Source organism: Propithecus coquereli, unplaced genomic scaffold, assembly GCF_000956105.1.
Source record: "Propithecus coquereli isolate 6110/MARCELLA unplaced genomic scaffold, Pcoq_1.0 Scaffold528, whole genome shotgun sequence".
Taxonomy (NCBI): domain Eukaryota; kingdom Metazoa; phylum Chordata; class Mammalia; order Primates; family Indriidae; genus Propithecus; species Propithecus coquereli.
Genome location: NW_012151152.1, coordinates 127,598 through 147,842, shown reverse-complemented (window position 1 = coordinate 147,842; position 20,245 = coordinate 127,598). Strand labels below are relative to the sequence as shown.

Below are 20,245 nucleotides of genomic sequence, written 5' to 3'. Positions count from 1 at the left end.
CCAGGAGTGTGAGGCTGCAGTGAGCTATGATGATGCCACTGCACTCCAGCTCAGGCAACAGAGCAAGACCCCGGCCTCAAAATAAATAAATAAACTAAAATAAATAAATAAACGAACAAACAAAATCACTTGTGAATTCATTAAGTACCATTAAAATTTTGGTGTCTGTCCTTCTGGTCCTATTGTGCTTTCTCTTTCTCTCTCTCTTTCTCTCTGGAATATTCTATCTATGTCTATACTTTTCTCTCACCAAATTAGAAAAATGTTCTATGTAATACTTTGTAGCCTATTTTTTCATTTCCTGATATAACTTGAACATATTTCCGTGTTGTTAATTATTCTTCCGCAGTAACGTTTTGAAAGGCAGCCTCATATTTCACTCTATGGCTATACCATTTATTTACTGTAACTCCTGTTGAAGGACGTATGAGTTGTTATAATTTTTTACTATTCTAGACCACACAGTGAAGGAAGGCTAATCTCTGCTCGTGTCCAGAATTGCTTCCGTAGGCTCTGCTCCTAATGTGGACTTGCTGCGTCGAAGGCCGTGGCTGTGTGTGGACAGCTCGCCCTGCAGAAGGTCTGCATCATTTACATATGGGAATCCTAATGAGGCGAATGGGGTGGACCCAGCGCAGCTATGGTTGACGTGCTGACGGCAGGACACACGCGGCCACGGCACAGAGATCGTCAGCCTCCAGGGCTCCACTCAGAGCCTCGTCCACATGCGGCAGAAACTGGTTTTCTTTGGTGCCTGTTAAATGGCTGCTCAAGGACATAACGCCCAGGCCAACCTCTTTGTGCCAGCTAACCAGTTCACACACAAGAGTATGCCAGCAAGAGTCACTGCTGGGAGGTGCTCGCGCATGCGCCCCGTCTTCCCTTTCTTTTAAATCCGATTTTTGTCTTTGTTCCTTGACTTGCTCAACCAACTGACCACCTCATATATGAGTCAAAAATCTACACACAAAATAATTCAACTGCAGGCAAACTAGGTGTCTCTGGCACATTCTTTGGCACTAAATGTTGGCTGTGGTTACACCCATCATCATCATCTTCTTCATCCTTATCATCACTGTTTATAATAAATAGAATAAATAACTAAGCTTTTCTTCTGCACCATCTAATCTGCTATTAATTCTGTCCACTGCACTTTTCATCTCAGGGTATTTTTTTCTCTCTATAAATTTGATCTAGATTTTTTTATATCCTCCACACTTCTACTTAACATGCTCAAACTTTCTTTTATCTTCTTAAATGCATAGAATATAGTCATTCCCCCTTATACGCAGTTTCGATTTCCGAGGTTTCGGCTACCCATGGCATACGGGACACTAAGATATTTTGAGAGTGGAGGAGACCACATTCACGTAGCTTTTATTACAGTATATTGTTGTAATGGTTCTATTTTATTATTGTTGTTAATCTCTTGCTATGCTGAATTTATAATTTAAACTCCATCGTAGGCATGAATACATAGGAAAAAGTACACAGAATTCGGCACTTTCTGCCGTTTCAGGCATCTGGGGGTCTTAGAACATATCCCCTATAGATAAGGGGGGGGCTGTAGTTATAACTTTCAATGTCTTTATCTGCTAATCCTGTCATTTGTGTCATTTCTGGGTCTTTTTCCTATAGTTTGGTGGTTTCTTTAGATGAGATTTCCAGAAGTGAAATTGCTGGGTCATTAGATAGAAGGTTTTAGAGTTTTTTCCTTTCTCTGCAAGTCTGTAGGAATTGGGAAACCCCGTTGTTTCTGCCGCATCAGCAGTGTCTGAGCGCCCATCGGCGCCCATCGGACCCGGTTCTTTCTCGAGATTTGCCAGGCAGCCGGTGTGTTTTCACTTCCCTGGTAACAGTTGGGAAAACACTTGACGATGCTGTCCAGCCGCAGTGCAGCCAGCTCCCCGGGTGGAGGCTGGGAGACAGCCAGGTCTGCTAATGCTGGTTACCACCGGCGGGGCTTCTACCGCGTGTCAGGCGCTGGGTTGTTACCACCTTTAATTTTCATGACCACACCATGAAGAAGACACTGCTAGCCTATCTTACAGGGGCTGAGAGAGGTTAGAAACTCAACCAGGGTCACACGCCAGGTAGGTGGCCAAGTTTGGGTTAGATCACAAGCCTGCCGGAGCCTAGCCTTACCAGGCGTGGGGCACTGTTCTAAGAACACACAGATTAAATGTAAGTGGTCTCTGCCCTCATCTCCGTTCGACAGGTGAGTCACTGTGTCCTGGAGCTCTGCCATACGTATGTTCTCACTGTCCCAGCATAGAGGTGGAAGTGGGAACAGCTGGCAGAGTCTGGAAACCTGCTGCCCCCAACCTCACTGCAGAAGAGAAGAAAGGGGACTCCCTTTCCCTTTTCCTAAGAACACCCCAGTGGGGTGAGAGCACAATATCTCAGCCACTAGCTAGCGACCTCGTCTCCACCTGCCCCTGCCTGCAATGCCCCCTTTACCAGAACATTTGCCTGGATTCCCTCCATGGTGAAAACCTGCCAGAGCCCATCAGCAGAGAAGCTCAGCATTCCTGCAGGTTTGCATGATCGGGGAAAAGCAGAGGGAGCTGGGCCTCCCTGTGTGGGGAAGAGGAGCGAGGGAGAGGCTTGAGGTCGGCCTCTGTGGGAGGGGACCCACTTTTCTCCATCTGCCCCAAGGCAGAACCAAAGGAAGTGGGTTAAACAGCTGGAACCGCTGACACTGGAACAGCTGATAGAACCATGGCTCTATCTATTCGGTCAGCTGCAGCAGATCTACTCAGTGAAAACACCACGTCAGTGAGTCACAACACACACGACATAGAGGAATCTCACAAACATAAGGCTGCACGAAAAAAAGCTGGACACAAAGGAGTACAGACTGAGATTCCGTTTCTAGGCCATTCCAAAACAGCCAAGCTGACTTGTGCTGTCTCTTGTCAGGACAGCAGTTACCCACCGACGTGTGTGTTGACTGGAAGGGTTACTGGAGGTCTTCCGGGTGCTGCTAATGTCTGTGTCTTTGGGTGTTGGTTACATGGGTGTGTTCACATTGTGAAAATGTATCCAGCTGCTCACTTGATGCTTTGTGCATTTTCCTGTATGTATGTTATACTTCAATACGTTTAAACAATAACAACAACGATGATGATTGATAATTGAAAAAAACAAACGGATTCAAACTCCAGCAGGCAATACTTCAGATATCCTTCTAGACTATGAACAATTGAAGTTGTGTAGTAGAAAGTCCCAGCACTGTTATCAGAAAGCTCTGGCTCTGAATTCTAGCTTAATAACGGTGTTTGTTACCTTGGTCACATTGCTTCACCTCTCTGAGCCTCAGTTTCCGATCTGAAAAATGGGGCCAAGGAGGTGTCCCCTGCAGGCTTGTTGTCATGGTTACAGGTAGCGTGATTGGCACACAGTAGGTAGTCAATAAATGCATGACACGTGGTGACCCCTCCTTCCAGGAAGAAAGAGCCCAAGGTTCTGACCAAGGCAAGAGCCGGGGCAAGCCTCTTTCTGCACCCCAGGCCCAGACTCTCTCGTTTCTAAAGGACGCAGAGCTGGTCAGTTGCAATCAGGGGATTTCCACTTTGACCTCTCAGTCCACTCAGAGGGACTCGGATCCGGACCGGTGGTCACAAGATGGCTCTTTCAAAATCACTTGAAATCCCAGCACCCACCAGCTTTGAGATGGTCATTGCTGGAAGGTTCTTCCCTGTTTTCAGCCCAGCCCAGCCCCCTGCTGCCTCCTCAAGGCCACATCAGGCTGGGAGGTGTCAGAGTCTGGGTGGCCAGAAGGAGGCTGGGGGGTCCCACAGACCTGACATGGGTCTTGACATCCCCTCTGCTTTCGCATCTGTTAAGTGGGGCAAAATAATGATGCCCAGCCAGTGGGGCTGTTATGAGGATCCCAAGATGCGGGGCACATGCAACGTTTGGCAATGTGGCTCGCGCAGAGCACGCGCTCACTCGCGGTAGCTGCTGTTGTTCGTATTAGCGTATGGGAGGCAAAAGGTGCTCTTCCAAGAAATCCCACAGGAGCCCAGCAAGTGATTCCATTCAACAGGCATTTCCTGAGCACCTACTGTGTGCCAGCCCCCACCTAGACCTAGCACACTGTGCAGGGTACAGAGAAGAAGGAGCAAGACAAGTCCCTGCCCACTAGGAATGTACAGTGTTCCCGGAGCGAGCAGAAGCTTTTCCAGCTGGTTGGGGCTGGGCCCTGCAGACCCCGGGTGGCCCATCTGGAGGGTGTGGGTGGGGGATTCATACTGATTTGCACAAGTTGATTAGCTTGGAGGTGACTTTCTCTGCCTGGGGAGTCAGAATGGAGGGATGACTGTGGACACCAAGACAGTCGTCTGGTGAATTTGGCCTGAGCCCCGTGGAGAGAGCCCTATAGAACCTCCAGGGACCCCTACGGTCACCAGGAGGAGGTCTGCAAGGCACAGGGGACATAGGGTGCCAAGGTGGCATGGGGTGGGGCTGGGCGTGCACCTCTTCAGTGCAGTGCATGGTGTGGCTCTGAGGCTGGAAGGTTAGGCAACCACGCTGGGCACCCTGAGAGCCTAGCTTTGGGGGAACCCGGGGTCAGCACCCAGGCTAGGCCCTGTCTCTGAGGGTGCTGAGGCCTCCGTGCACAAGGTGGGGGCGGGGGACCAGAGAGCATGAGCAGCCTGTGGCCTTCAAGGCTCTTCTGGACAGAAGTAGCAGCAAGGCTTTGTGTTTTCTGAGGTGGGCAGGGAGGTGCTGACTTATGCGGTGGGCCGAGAAGCCAGGGGCGGGGAAACCAACTTTCAGACTTTGACATCCTGCCACCTCTTTGGTCATCAATTGACAGCCATCACTGTTTTTTTTTCTCTTTATCCCCGTTAAAATCAGCAAGCCCCTTGGCTCGGGGCTGCACCCCCTTCTCTTTCTTTGGGGTGCCATGCTGTGTCCCTGCTCTCCCTCTCTTTGCTCTCTCTCTCACTCTCTCATTCTCTCTCTTTCTAAAAAGATAAAATAAACTTTTTTGCTTTTGTATATCCTAATCTCTGTGTGAGAAACTTTTCTCCGCCCGTGCTGTGAGCACCCACGAGACTTTCCACCCTAGCAGTAGGATAGATCTCACGGTTTTAACTTCCATTTCTCTAGTGAGTAGCACTGAGCGCCTTTTACTGTGTGCTCATTTGCCAATCTGTAGACCTTCTTTGAAGTGTCTGTTCAAATCTTTTGCTTCTTTTTTTTAATTGGGTTATTTGTTTTCTTATTATTGAGTATTGAGAGTTCTTTACATATGCTGGATACAAGCCCTTTATTGGATATGTGCTTTGCAAATATTTCTTCTGTTCTGTGATTTATCTTTCCATTATCTTAACAGGATCTTTGAAAAAGCAGAAGTTAAATTTTCATGCAGTCCATTTTATTGATTTTTTTTTCTTTTACATATTATGCTTTTGGTGTTGTGTTAAGAAATCTGCCTAATCCAAGGTCACAAAAATGCTCTCCTGTTTTCCTCCAGAAATTGTATAAGCTTCGGTTTTACACCTAGGTCTATGGTCCATTTTTTAAATATTTATTTTTTTAAATTGTAAAATACATGACGTAAAATGTACTATCTTAACCATTTTTAAGTGTACAGTTTAGTGCCATCAAGCACATTCACGTTGTTGTGGTAATATCACCATCATCCATCTACAACAGTGGTCCCCAACCTTTTTGGCACCTGGGACTGGTTTCATGGAAGACAATTTTTTTCACAGACTCTGGCGGGGGTGGGAGAGGGGGATGGTTTGGGGATGATTCAAGCACATTACGTTTATTGTGCAGTCAAACCTCTCAGCTAATGATAATCTGTATTTGCAGCCGCTCCCCAGCGCTAGCGTCACCGCCTCAGCTCCACCGTGGATCATCAGGCATTAGATTCTCGTAAGGAGCCGCAACCTAGATCCCGCGCATGCGCAGTTTACAGCAGGGTTCGCGCTCCTATGAGAATCTAACGCTTCCGCTGATCTGACAGGAGGTGCAGTTTATGTGGTGATGGGAGCGATGAGGAGCTTCGCTCACCCCCTGTTCTATGGCCCTGTTCCTAACAGGCCACGGTCCTGTACAGGTCTGCGGCCCGGGGGTTGGGAACCACAGATCTACAGAACTCTTTTCATCTTGCAAAACTGAAACATTGTACCCATTAAACGTAACTACCTGTTCTCTCCTTTCAGCCTCTGGCAACCACCATCCTGTGTCTATGAATTTGACCAAGTAACTCATAAATGAAATCACACAGTATTTGTCTTTCTATGACTGGCTTGTGTCACTAATGTCCTTGAGGTTCATCAATGTTGTAGCACGTGTCAGAATTTCCTTCTTTTATATAGCTGAATAATGTAATCCATTTTTAAAAACAGCTTTATTGAGATAGAATGCATGCATTTCAAGTGTATAACTCAATGTGGGTGTTTTTGGTAGATTCGCAGTTACGCAACCATCACCACCATCTAATTTTAGAACATTTTTGAGAAACTCTACCATTAGCAAACACTTCCCAGTCCCCTCAACCTCACCCTCCCTCCCCTCAGCCCCTGACAACTCATCTATTTTCTGTCCCTGCAGACTTGCCTAGTCTGGAAACTTCATAGAAATGGAATCATATAAATTGTGGCCCTTTGTGGCTTTTTTCATTTAATGTAGTGTTTTCAAGCTTCATCTGTGCTATAGCATGTATCAATGCCTTATTCCTTTTTTTCTTTTTTTCTAGGAAACACACTTTGGAGAATACTTTATTTCTTTTAATGGTTGAATAATATTCCATTGTATAACTATACTACATTTTTTTTTGAGACACTCACTCTGTTGCCTGGGCTAGAGTGTCGTGGCATCAGCCTAGCTCACAGCAACCTCCAACTCCTGGGCTCAAGCGATCCTCTTGCCTCAGCCTCCTGAGTAGCTGCGACTACAGGCATGCGCCACCACGTCCGGCTAATTTTTCTATTTTTAGTAGAGACAGGGTCTTGATCTTGCTCAGACTGGTCTCGAACTCCTGACCTCAAGCCATCCTCCTGCCTTGGCCTCCCAGAGTGCTAGGATTACAGGCGTCAGCCACCACGCCCGGCCTATATTACATTTTTATAGCCATTCATGTGTGTGGATGCATGTTTTCAATTCTCTTGGGTATATACCTAGGAGTAGAATTGCTGGCATATGTTAATTCCATGTTTAACACTTTGAGGAAGTGCCACGCTGTTTTCCAATTTTACATTCCTATCAACGAGATAGGGTCTTGCTCTGTTGTCCAGGCTAGAGTGCAGTGGCATTGTTGTAGCTCACAGCAACCTCAAACTCCTGGCCTCAAGCGATCCTCCTGCCTTAGCCTCCCGAGTCCCTGAGATTACAGGAGGAAGCCACTGCACTGGCTCAGTTGTCTTTTTTGTTACAGCCAGTGAGTGGATGCAAAGTGGTGGCTCATTGCGTTTTGATTTGCATTTCCCTAATGACTAATGAGGTTGAGCATCATTTCAGGTGCGTATTGGTCATTAGTTTGTCTTCTTTGGAGAAATGTCTTTAAATCGTTTGCCTATTTTAAGTTGAGTTGTTATCTTTTTACTGCTGAATTCTAAAAGTTCTTTATATATTCTGGATATAAGTTCCTTATCAGACATATGATTTGCAAATATTTTCTTTTACTTTCTTGATGGTGTAGTTTGCAGCACATACGTTTCTAATTTTGATGAAGTTGAAATTACCTTTTTTTTGTCATGTGCTTTTGATGTATTGTCTAAGAAACTGTTGTCTAACTCAACATCACAAAGATTACTCGTATGTTTTCTTATAGGAGTTTTATAGTTTACATTTAGATCTCTGATCCATTTTGAATTACTTTTGTATATGGTGTAAGGAAGGGATTCAACGTCATTTTTTTGCATATAGATATCCAGTTATCTCAACCTTTTCGTATGGATATTCAGTTATCTCAACAACATTTGTTGAAAAGGCTATTCGTTCCCTATTTAGTTGTCTTAGCATCCTAGGTGAGAGACATGGATTTAAATTCTTTTTTATTTTTTCTGTTTTTCTCTCTCCCTTCCTTCCTTCGCCTGCCCCCCTCTCTCTCTCTCTCTTCCTCTCTTCATAATGACAGCCAATTGTCCTAGCACCATTGTTGAAAAAACTATTCTTCTTCCGTGGACTTGCCTTTGCATCTTTGCCAAAAATAAATTTTCCATACATGTACAGGTCTAATTCTGGGTCACTTATTCTGTTCCATTAACCTCTTTGTCTATCTTTATACCAAAACCACACTATCTTGATTACAGTAACTTTATAAGTCTTAAAATCAGGTAGTATAAGTCCTACAACTTTATCCATCTTTTTATAGTTGACTTAGCTGTTCTAGCTCCTTTTAATTTCCATATGAATTTTAGGGTCAGCTTGTCAATTCTTTAGTCTGTTAGGATTTTGATGAAGAGCACATTGACTCTACAGAGCAAATGGGGAGAATTGACATCTTAACAATATTGAGTCTTCTGATTCGTAAGTATGGTGTATTTTGGTCTTCCTTGATTTCTCTGAGCATTGTTTTATAGTTTTCAGTGTGTAAGTCTTCCATATTTTTGTCAATTTTATTCCTAAATATTTCATATTTTTAGATATTATTGTAAATGTATTTTTAATTTCAATTTCCAATTGTTCATTGCTAGGATGTAGAAGTACAATTATTATTATTTTATATTTTCATTTTATACATTGCAACCTTGCTAAACTCGGTTATTAGTCCAGTAGCCTTTTTTGTAGATTCTACAGGATTTTTTTACGTGGTCTATTATGTTTATGCCAACAGAGGATAATCTTACTTCTTCCTTTCTAATCTGAATGTCTTTTATTTCTTTTCTTGCCTATGGCACCAACTAAAACCATCAGTAGAATGTTGAATAGAAGTGGTGAGAGTGGACATTCTTCCTAATCTTAGGGAGAAAAACATTCAATCTTTCCCCATTAAGCATGGTGTTAGCTGTAAGTTCATGTAGATGCCTTTTTTCCAGTTGAGAAAGGTCCATTCTATTTCAGTTTGCTGACAGTGTTTTAAAAATCAGGAATGGATATTGGATTTTGTCAAATAGTATTTGTTGTGTTTTGTTTTGTTTTATTCTATTTATTGAGATGAGCATGTGGTTTTTCTTCTTTAGTCTGTCGATATGGTATATTACACTGGCTGATTTTTAATGTAAAACCAATCATTCATTCTTGGGATAAATCCCAAGAACGGTGATGACATATTATCCTGCTTACCAACATTTGCCTGTTTGCCAACATTTTTAAAAGAATTTTTGTATCTATGTTGATGAGGGATAGCAGTCTGTAGTTTTCTTTTCTTGTCTTTTTGTGGTTTTGGTGTCAGCATAATGGTAGCTTGATACAATGAATCGGCCCCTTAAGTTTTTGGGAAGAATTTGTGTACAATTGGTGTTCTGGGTTCGATCATGTTCCCTATAAATTCGTAAGTTGAAGCCCTAACCCCCAGAACTTCAGAATATGATTGTATTTGGAGCTTGGCCTTTAAAAAGGTGACTAAGTTTAAATGAGGGTAGGTCCTAATCCAATATCCTGGTGTCCTTATAAGATGAGGAAATTTGGACACACAAAGGGAGACGAGGGATGTGTATACACAGAGGAAAGACCACATGAGGACACAGTGAGAAGGCAGCCAAGGAGAAAGGCCTCAGAATGAAACCAACCTTGCTCACATCTTGATCTTGGACTTCTACCCTCCAGACCTGTGAGAAAATTAATTTCTGTTGTTTATGCTACCCCATTCGTGGTATGGTAGCCCTACCAAACCAATATATTAATAATCGGTATTATTTCTTCCTTAAGTATTTGGTCAAATTCACCAGTGAAGCCATCTGGACCTAATTTTATCTATGGCAAGATTTTAAATTACAATTTTTGGTTTCTTTAATAGATATAGAGCTATTTCAGTTGAGTGAGTTTGTGTCTTTCAAGGAAATTGCCCATTTTATCTTAGTTGTTGAATGTATTTTTACATTCATTTTCATACCAAAAATTATAAATAAGAAAATAAAAACCACCAGCTATTCTACTGTCTAAAGATGATCATTACTAATGTCTTGCGGTATATCCTTCCAGACCATTTTTATACATGTGCACAGCAACTCCCTTAAAAAAGTGCTATTACCCTGTATTACAGGGTTTGTTTTTTTTTCTATCATCAAATATTCTTTGAAAACATGATTGTGGATGGATGCTTAATAATTTGCTTAACTAATCCCCTAATTTAAGTTGCTTCTGATTTTGGGGGGGCATCATAAAAACACTCCTATCCGTGTCCTTTGTCATCTGTCTCCAGGAGCCATTCAGGTTTGCATCTTGTTCACAGACCAGAAGTGGAATTACTGGATCAACCAGTTTATTATCAACTCCTTATTGAGCACCCTGTGCTTGGTAGGGGGAGGGCGGGGGAGGGAGAGAGAAGAGCCCATCCTCCCCCTCAAGGATTTAGCCTCTCTGAAGGCCAGCCCAACCAGCGTGTCCAGTGGGAATGCCAGATAAGAACGTGGCAGCAGTGCTGTTCAGAGGCTCTCAGGGGTCCCTGGCCCCAGCCTTGGCCCCCTTTGACACAGGTGTATGTGGCTCCAAGTTACCTGCAGGTTGGAGGCTGCATCTTCAGGATGTGGACTGTATTCAGCCTGACTTCTGGGTTCTTCCTCCTCTGGAGTGTGGTGATGTCATTAAGAGGCATAGGCAAAAGCCGAAGCAAAGATAGAAGCCAAGCTTGTGTAGACAAGTGAAGGCAGAGACTTCCATGTCCTCCAGCCACTCTAATCGGATAAGGCAGATGCAGGCTTGTCTCCAGGGGGATCCCCTGGACTTTGGGAGGAAATAAATGCCCCTTTTCTCCAGGCACCCCAGCTCAAGTGCAGTGTCAAGATCCACAAACCAAAACACGTACAAGTATCCACAAAGGAATGCATGAGCAAGCGCAAATTAACAACTTCCTGTGTAAGGATGCGTGATTGGGTGCAGGGTACAGACAGAAGAGGAAATTGGCAACGCTAAGGGTGGGTGGTGGGGCCCCTCGTCAGCAGGTTTGGGACACTGGAGAGGATGTGATGGCGAGGGGATTATCTGGAGTGGCACGTTCCAGGATACTCTCCTCTTCCCCCTGCTTTGTCCCCCCACCACCATCTCAACTCACCCCAGGCTGGAGATCAGGCCTCTGCTTTGTAGCAACCAACCTTCGACCCAGCATCTGAGTGGAGTCCCACACGGTGTGACACCTGCCGTCTGCAGACACCGTCCTTAATCAGTGAGGCCTTGTCACGTACTTTCTGCAGCTGGGGACACAGACCAGGGTAGGGGCTCTCCTGCCGAGGTCAGCTGAGAAGTGGGGGTGCTGACGTTGGGGCCTCTATTAGTGCGACTCCCCGAGCTCAAGCCCGCTCGGCTTTTCTCTGGCTTCATCTTTCCCAGGTGCATCCCACCCCCGAAAAACAGGCAAACGGAGCTGACTCCAGCCACCCCCCCAGGCTTTCAACCAGAGACAATTGTGCCCCTCCAGAGCAAATTTGGCAGTGTTCGGAGACATTTTTGGTCATCACAACTGGGGCAAGAGGAGGAGGGCAGCCACCAGTGGCCAGGGATGCGGCTCTGCAGTCTGGGGTGGGGGGGCACCGGCCAGCCCCACACCCATCAGGCTTGTCCTTCCACATGTGGGTCGGGGGCTTCCTGCAGACGCATGTGCCGTGTGCCCCTCAGTCTCAGCCGGGGTGGCCTGACAGATGTGGGCACCAACATGCTTCCAGACTAGCAGAGGCCCTTTCCAGATGTGGGCAGAGAGCTCTCTCCAGATTCGGGCCTCAAGCCTTTCCAGCTGTGGCAGGATGCCATAGAGACCTGAGCTTGTCCTAACCCAGGGGCCTCCCTGAGAAAGGGTCTCTCCTTGACCAAACTCTACTCAGGCTCCCAGGAACTCCCTTTCCAACTAGGCCTCGACATCTGGACTCTGTACTATCTTGCTGTTGTCCGATTTTAGCCAGATCCCTGCTCAGTGGGTTTTGCTAGAATCTCCCCCATGCTTCATCTCTGATGAGTCCTTCAGCCTCCACCTCCCCCAGGTGGTGTCTGGTCGCCCTGCTGCCTTCAGCAAGAGTGCTGCTGGGCCAATTTAGCTGGAATCCTCCTCACCCCTGATGTTTCTTCTCAACTTTCCCTCCGAAGACCCCTCCCCCTGCTCCTTGGCTGTGAACTCCTGCTTTCCCTTGTTGTACTTGGGAACTGAGTTGATCTCTTTCCCCTGCAGGCCCCACTGCAGTGGCCCCCTTGAATAGTCTGCTTTAATGAGCTTCAACAAGCCTCACTGAATGTTTTTAATGTCTTTGGGGCAGGGCTGGGCGTGGGGTGGGGATGGAGAGGCCTGTGGGCTAATTTCCTTTAAGATGCGTGGAATAGACAGGTGCATAAACCCCCAGCCAGGTAGGCCAGAGTACGCTGGGGGTGGGGACTTTACCAGCCAGCTGTGGGTAGGGCTGTGGGGGTGGGAGGGAGGAGTTGGGGCCTCTTTTTCTAGGGCATGTGTCACCTGCCTCCTGCCCAGGGGCACTGCTCCGGCACTGCCCTGCCAGTGTGTGAGGCAGCGTCAAGCTGGGGCCTGCTCCCCAGGGCCTTTGGAGGGCATCGCAGACCTTTCAAGACCAATGCTGCGGGCCCCCTGGAACCCGGAACATGGCAGATGGGGCGCAGGCCAACCCCAAAGGGTTCAGCAAGAAGGTGCTGGCTAGATGCCCCTCTGGGTGGAGGGGCCCAAGCCTTGGGGCCGCTTGTCCTTTGAGAACCTCCAGGTAGGTGCCTGCTGCCTGGGAGTGGACTCCTCTGTGGAGGGCACAGGGTGGGGGTGAGGCACTGGCTCCTGGAACCCATTTCCCAGAAAGGAGAGCTCTGAGTCTCTGAGTGATGGGCTGAGATAGGTCTCTGCATTTTCAGCGCTGGAGGGGCATCTCGGATCCTTTAGTCAACCCTGCTGGGGCACTTGAGGCCCAGAGAGGCTGAGGGCTCTGTCCAAGGTCACACAACATTTTGGAAACAGAGCGAGGACTAGAATTTTGGGACCCAAATCTCTTGGCTCTGGGTTCAAGACACAGCCGCTGGGTGAGGCGCATGACTCCTCGTCCCAGGACTCCCTGGCGTGCAGATGGAAGGTGGGGGTCTGGGCTCAGACGGTGGGCTTGCTGCCACGGAAGCTGATGCGTGGAGGGTATTTGCTCGGGGTGTGAGGGGGGAGGCTCTGGTGCCCCCCAGCTCTGCCATCTGGGCTGTGTTCCCCCAGGAGGGGCAGGGTGGGTGGGGAGGTGCCAATCACGGGGCTGGGGGTGGCTACTGGGGCATCGAGGGACAGTGCAGGTGGCCCCCGTAGGAAGCAGCAGGAAGGTGGAGGGGACCGACTCCAGCTCCGGGTTCTTCCTCCCTCAGGTCTAGCCTGGGTGTGAAGCTCCTCACCGTCGCCCTCCTGGCCGGCAGCGGTGAGTAAAGGCCCCATCTCTGCTCCCCCAGCCTGTCTCCCCCGACCTCGGGCACCTGAGTTATTATTCTACTGCCCCGCAGCCTCCATCCTCTCTTCTGGGGCTGTTTACCCCTCCAGCCACCTGTAAACACGGCGTGTACCTGTAAACATGGTGTTTACGAGGCTCGAGGGGCAGGGCGCGGAGCTGAGCCAGAGTCGTAAAGCGGAGGTGCTCGCGGGGCGTGGTGTACATAAGAATGCGTGTTAGTGTGCGTGTGTAGACGGGAGTTAACGAGTCTGTGTGCGGGCAGACGCAGGGATGCATGCGTGTGCGGTGTCCGAGCATATGGAGATGCCTGCGTGTGCGACACAGGTCGGCAAGACGTGTCGGTGCTGGCACCCGGTGGGGGCCTGCCGCGTCTCTTTGCGAGAGCGTGTTCGCCGTGGCGCGTGTCTCCGGAGCGCGCACACGAACGTGGGGTGCGTGGATCCGCACGTGGGCGTGTACGGAGGGCGGGTGTCTGTGTGCGCAGGAGACAGTGGTGGGGAGGTCGGGGACGTCTTTCCCGGGTGGCAGTCAGGGCATCACGGCTCCTGGTGCAAATCCGACCCCGCCACGCAGCCAGGGGTGCGTGTGGCCGGCGCCCCGGTAGCCAGAACGTCGGCGGGTGTCCACGCGGCCTGCTAAACCTCGCCGAAACACAGCGGGGTCTGGGGAAAAGAAACAAACGCTGGGAACAAAAATAAGGTTCCGTGTGGCCGACTCGCGGAAGGGTTGGCTGCTTTCAGGCCACGCGACCTGTGATTTAGAAAACTGCCGCTGGAGTCCTGCCCGAGCCCTGGTTAGGGACAGAGCCTTTGCCGGACTGGGCGTGGACTCGTTTCTTCTGCTCGAGTGCGGGTGTGGACGTGGCCTCGGGTCCAGCCCCCGACTCTCCCCCGATGCCGTCGTGTATGTGGGTGTGTCTGCGGTGGGTGAGTGCGAGCGTGTGCGAGCGTGTGCAGTGTGCAGAGGAGAGTGTGAGGTGGGTGAGTGTTCGTGTGTCCGCCCTGTGTGTGGCGGTAAGTTCCCCACGCTGCTTCTCTTGCCACGCGGGAGCTGGCGGTCAGAGGGTCCTGGGGCCTGGAGCCGCCACCCCAGGGTAACATCCACACCGCTAATGGGGGAGGGGGCTCTCAGCCTGGGGAGGGGGAGGCCAGGGCCTCACAGCGGCTGGGCCATGCGCTCTGCACACGTTTGTGATCACACTTAATCCTCCAAAGGGCCCTGCAAGGGGATTGTCACCCCCCTCCTCAGATTTGGGAACTGAGGTCAAAGAGGTCACTGGTGTGTACCAGGCCCCGAGCTGGGCACTGGGCTGCCTGAGCCCTCAGGGTCAGGATGGTCCCTCCCATCGTGCGGGTGAGAAAACAGCCCTGGAGACCCCCGGGGGCTGCAGTTATCGGCCCAGGCCTGTCTGACTCCACAGTCTGTGACCTTCCCAGCCAGGCACGTTGAGGAGGCGGTTCCCCATCGCTAGGGACGTGGACACTGTGTCTCCAGACGCGAGCGACAGTGGCCTTTGGGATTCTGTTAACCCCCCGGTTTCTGAAACCCTTGGCTTCTTCCTTCTCCCTGTGCATTTCCTCATTCTGGCCGTGGAGCAGGGTGGGGGCAAGGAGAGAGCAGGGGGCAGGTGCTGACCTGGGCACCTAACCCCGGGCACAGCCGGAGCGGCCCAGCGTGGAGGAGGCAGGGGGCTGCGCTGTGTGGTTAGCAGCCCAGCTCAGGGGCACACGGACCGGGCCATGCGGGGCTCTGCACGACCTGGGCAAGCCCCCATCTTTCCGAGCCCTAGTTTCCTCAACCACAAAATGGGGCTAGATCGGCTCTCCTGCTGTGTGCGGCACCTTCACCCAGGTAGGGACCATGGGTGCCATGCTCGGTGCATGGACTCAGCGCTGAGCCCAGGAGGACGTGCAGAGGCGGAAAGAGGGAGGGAAGCTGTGGAGAGGGGAGAATAGGTCCTGGGGGCCTGGCAGGTGCTGTGAAGCTGATTTTGCTGGTTCAGGAAGTATCCTTGCACTATTGCTTCCGCTGCGCCTGTGTCCCTCTTCCAACCCCCAGCACTATCAGCCTGAAATAGGAAGCCTTGGCTGTATCTTCATTAAGTGATCAGAGCACCGAGTTGTCTCAGGATTAACCCTGAGATGCACCAGCCCCGGGACCACGGTGGGGACCCTGAGTCCCCGAGGCGGGCAGAGGAGCCAGGCAGAGGCCAGGAAGGAAGAGGAAGGACCCAGAATCAAACCCCTGTGGTTTATAACAGCATGCGGCATTTGCGAAGCCCCTTCCAGTGTCCCAGGCACTCGGGCAGCCCCTTGAGAAGTGTTCACAGCTAAGTGGCAGAGGGTCTGGCTGCAAAACCTTCACTGCCTGGCAGCAAATTCCGTTTGTACTGCTTTCTGACCACATGACCTTGGGCAAGTTACTAAGTGCTTCGGGCAGGCCTCAGTCTCCTCATCTGTAAAGTGGGATGACAATAGCACTCAGTAGGTTCAGTGAGCACGCAGTGAGTTAATGCATGGAGGGGGCTTAGGACAAGTCCTGGGCGAATCGTAGCGATATATTTTCTCGGGGCTGCAGGGATTCCTACAGGAACGTGGGTAGCGGATCATACTTGGTCCTTTGTGGATTTCTTTCCTCCTGCTCAGCTGCCCACCGTCCCCGCTGCCCTCCTTCTCTCTGCTTCCTCCCTTCCTCCTTCCCTCCCCCTTTCCCTGGCCCTGGGGTATCAGGAGGACAGTGAGTCCAGACTCTCAGGACAGGACAGGTCACCATGGGGCAGGGGCTCACAGCCTCCCTTGTTCTCTTGCAGTTCCGTCCACAGCCCAGGGCAGCCTGCTCAACCTGAAGTTCATGGTGGAAGCCATCACAGGGAGGAGTGCCATCCTGTCCTACGTGGGCTATGGCTGCTACTGCGGGCTGGGGGGGCAGGGCCAGCCCAAGGACGAGGTGGACTGGTAGGTGCCAGAGCCCTGGGCTCCTGTCGGGGACCAGGTGGGGACAGCTGAAGGCCAGACTGACCTCCATCTCTGAGAAGGGGGAGGTTCTTTCTTCAAAAAGTGGGGCTTGTTTGATGAGTTCATGACCAGGAGCTTGATCTTTGACCGTGTCCTCCCCAAATGTCTTGGACACTTTCTGTTGTCCATCGCCAAGGTCTTGGGCTTGGAAGTATTTTAGCCCCTCAGGCTGCGCTTCCTCCATCAGACTGGCGCTCCCAGAAGCCTTGGCTTGTTTTCCACTCTTAGCTCCCCAACAGCAGCTTGGTGTCACTGGGAGCTTAATAAATGCATGTTGCCTAGCTGACTTCACTCCCCCAGAGGCAATGGGGACAGCTGCACTGCATTTGCTTCCTGTCCCCTTCTCTCAGTCCCTGTTGACTCTCCAGACCTTTGTCCCTCCCTGGCATCAGGCATAGTCAGGGATGTCTGCAAACAGCCAGTGCTCCTCCAGCACTGCCTTAAACCCAGGCCCTGCCTCCCCCAACCCCACTGCTGGATCACCCGACGCCTCCTGCAGCTGCGTCCAGGGCTCCAAGGGGAAAGCCGGGAGCTCTGGGGGTCGAACAAAGAGGCAGGGTCACGGGCAAGAGTCCAGCCAGCTCCAGCTGTGCCTGGCTGTGTGACCTCGGGCAAGTAACTGCCCCTCTCTGGGCTTCAGTCTGCAGGTCTGACCTGTGAGGGACTGGAATAGATGATCAGAGGTCTCTGCTGGTGGGAGACAGGCCAGCCTGGGCACACCTACCTGCTCACGTCTGCCCACCCCTAGGTGCTGCCATGCCCATGACTGCTGCTACGAGAAGCTCTTTGATCAGGGCTGTGCCCCCTACGTGGACCACTACGACTACACCATCGAGAATAACACCGAGATAGTCTGCAGTGAGTGTCTCTCCTGCCACCTGGGCCCTGGGAGAAGGGTGTGACTGCCAGCCCTACCTGCCTGTGCTGGGGCCGGGGGCAGGCCTGCCAGGTAAAATACAGGCTGCCTAGTTAAATTCAAATTTCAAATAAGCAATGAAAAATGTTTAAATATAAGTCTGTCCTAAATATTGCATGGGATATATGGATACTAAACATTACATGTTAGTATAAAATTAATATTTGCAGATAATGAATTAGTATCCACATGTCCCATGCAATATTTGGGTCATACTTACACTAAAACATGTATTGTTTATCTGAAATCCAAATCTACCCAGGCAGCCTGTATTTTGGTTTTGTTTTTGGCCTCTTGCTAAATTTAAATCTGACAAGCCTGGCCATGGCTCAGAGCGGCTCCCTGATGTGCTCTGGTCCCCCGAGCCTGGCACTGGCACCCTGGTTCTCCTGTCCCCGTGGTTCTTTGGAGAGCTTAGGTAGGAAGTGATTCTGATTCAGTGGGTTTGAGTGGGGCCTAGGAATCTGGTTTTTAGCCAGTTTTCCAGATGATTCTGATTCTGAGACTGCTGCTCTGCAAAGGTGGCTTTGAGAAGAGCTGGCCTGGGAGTCGGGAGACCTGGGTTCGAATCCAGGTCCCGTCACCATCTCCCAGCGCTGTGCGGCCCTGGGCACGGTCCTTTCCCAGCTGGCCTCAGTCTCCTCACTCATGGGGACACTGAGCAGACCCTTTCCCTTCCAGTTCTGTCACTGACACCCCACCAGAAGGGGGGGCCCCATCCCAGGACACCCAGTGTTTCTAGGGATCTAAGATATTGGTGCCAGGCCTGGCGGGGCTCCCTCCTTTCCCACGAACTCTCCATGGCCACTCCCCAGCTGAGGAGTGTGGGCAAGGGACATCCAAGTAACAGGCCCAGGTGTCCCTGTCCTCACCCCCTGTGCCCCTCTCTGGGGCATATAGGAGCCACCCCACCAGCCCCAGGGGCAGCCCACTGGGCTCTCTGTCTCCACGTCTTACCTGGATCTGCACATTGTTCCTTACTGATAGCTCAAAAGAAATGCTGGCTTTGCAAAGAAACTCAAGTCTCCTGTCCTCTGAGAAGGAGGCTGGTGGGGACCAGGGACATGTGGAACCCTTGGGTCCCCAGAGCTCTGTGGTCCTCCTATTCTGCTGTTCAAAGATGGGGAGGAAGGGGCTGTCTTGAGAGAGAGGATGTCTCCCCATTAAAGCAGTTTGAAGCTCAGGAATCTAGCTTTTACCAGCTTTAGCCAGTGGTGGCCCATGCCTGGGGTCCCAGCTACTCCGGAGGCTGAGGTTGGAGGATCACTTGAGCCCAGGAGCTGGAGGCTGCAGTGAGGTGTGATCACACCACTGCCCTCCATCCTGGGTGACAGAATGAGACCCTGTCTCAAAAAAAAAAACAAAACAGGTTGAAGAGAGAAATCCTCTCCCCACCCACCAAGGGCAATGGACTAACCTAAAGCGGTGGTTTCGCACTGGGTGCTGGGGACTCCTGGGGCACCAGGTTCACCTAAGAGGTGGCGGAGGCACAGTCCCGCGGTGATCGGGCTGGCTCTTTAATGTGTTTTATAATTAAGCAGCTCCTCTTTGGGCTGTTTGATATATCAGCCCTCTGCAAAGAGTTTCATTCAAGAGAAAGGATTGTGCTGATGGAAAGTTTGCGAACCGATCGGGCTAGTGGGAGGTTCTCAGAGGGTGTTCCCTGAACCAGCAAGGCGGCGGCAGCACCCAGGACCCGGCTGGAATTGCAGTGTCGGCCCCACCCAGGCCTACTGAATCTGAAGCTTAGGGGTGAGGTCCAGGGTCTTTGAACAAGCCCTCCCGCTGATTCTAATGCACACCTGAGGATGGTGTCTGACGCTAATAATAACAGCGGTAGCAACAAACAGCAGCGGCACCACGGCCCCACGGCGCCACAAGTAAGCGTTTGCTCGGCTCTCAGGCGCTGAGTTAAGCTCTTCGAGAATGTTTTTCCTACTGAGTCCTTAAGAATAACTCCCTCTGGGGTGGGTGTTCTTTGATTCTGTGATTGAAGGGAGGAGGTCTGACACAGTAAAAAGTAACTGGCCCGAAGGTGGGCCTTCAGCTCTCTGGGTGACTTTGGTAAACCCACCCTGCTTTCTGGGCCTCAGTTTCCCCACCTATACAATGACCATGTTGGACCAGTGGTTCCCGAATTTTAGCATGCGCTAGAGGGCTTGGTATAGCACAGACTGGCTGGGCGCCCCCAGAGCTGCTGACCCCATGGGCCCAGGCTGGGACCCGTGGGTGGTGCTGGTGCTGATGGCCCTGGGACTACATTCCGAGGACCACTGGGCTCCCAGAGTGTGTGGGCTTCCCCCTCTCTCCCCTGCAGTGGCCCTTTCACCCACAGGCCTTTGCTGCCCCCCACCCCCCACAGGTGAGCTCAACAAGACACAGTGTGACAAGCAGACGTGCGAGTGTGACAAGAACGTGGTCCAGTGCATCAGGGACCAGACGTACAGGGAGGAGTACCGCGGCTACCTCAACGTCTACTGCCAGGGCCCCATGCCCAAATGCAGCATCTACGACCCGCCCCCAGGGGAGGCGGCCTGCACACATGGCTCCCTGGTGCCCCCCGCCCCTCCCTAGCCCCACTGAGGTCTGGGAAAGAAGAGCAGGTGGAGGGTCTGGCTCAGGGACCAGACAGAGGGAGCAGGGAGGGGGTGGGGGCCAGGCCAGGAGCCCAGGGCTGCCCGCAGCCTCTTCCCACCCGCTCCAGTGAGGGCTCAGCCCCCGGGGACTCAGGAAGACCTGGGCCCTGGCTGTGGCCGCCTGGGTCCTCCAGCCGGCACTGGGCGTGGCTG

General features: G+C 50.9%; 2 protein-coding genes across 2 annotated transcripts in view; one reads left to right on the top strand and one right to left on the bottom strand.

Annotated features, from left to right (window-relative positions):
- Positions 1-779, bottom strand: part of PLA2G2D (phospholipase A2, group IID) — a 5,317-nt gene extending 4,538 nt beyond the window's left edge. The window contains exon 1 of the mRNA XM_012656921.1: positions 658-779. Coding sequence (XP_012512375.1) covers positions 658-779 — 122 coding nt within the window. The remainder of the gene's footprint in view (positions 1-657) is intronic.
- Positions 780-12,702: 11,923 nt separating this feature from the next.
- On the top strand, positions 12,703-20,030 carry PLA2G2F (phospholipase A2, group IIF). Its single transcript, XM_012656933.1, has 5 exons — positions 12,703-12,818; positions 13,447-13,496; positions 16,336-16,480; positions 17,289-17,398; positions 19,819-20,030. The coding sequence occupies exons 1-5, from the start codon at positions 12,703-12,705 to the stop codon at positions 20,028-20,030; spliced, it is 633 nt and encodes a 210-aa protein (XP_012512387.1).
- The last annotated feature ends 215 nt before the right edge of the window (positions 20,031-20,245 follow it).

Coding starts and splice junctions, on each gene's coding strand:
- PLA2G2F (XM_012656933.1), top strand. CDS start 12,703: ATGGCAGATGGGGCGCAGGCCAACCCCAAAGGGTTCAGCAAGAAGGTG. Junction 13,497..16,335: donor CGCCCTCCTGGCCGGCAGCG/GTGAGTAAAGGC, acceptor GTTCTCTTGCAG/TTCCGTCCACAGCCCAGGGC. Junction 17,399..19,818: donor TAACACCGAGATAGTCTGCA/GTGAGTGTCTCT, acceptor CACCCCCCACAG/GTGAGCTCAACAAGACACAG.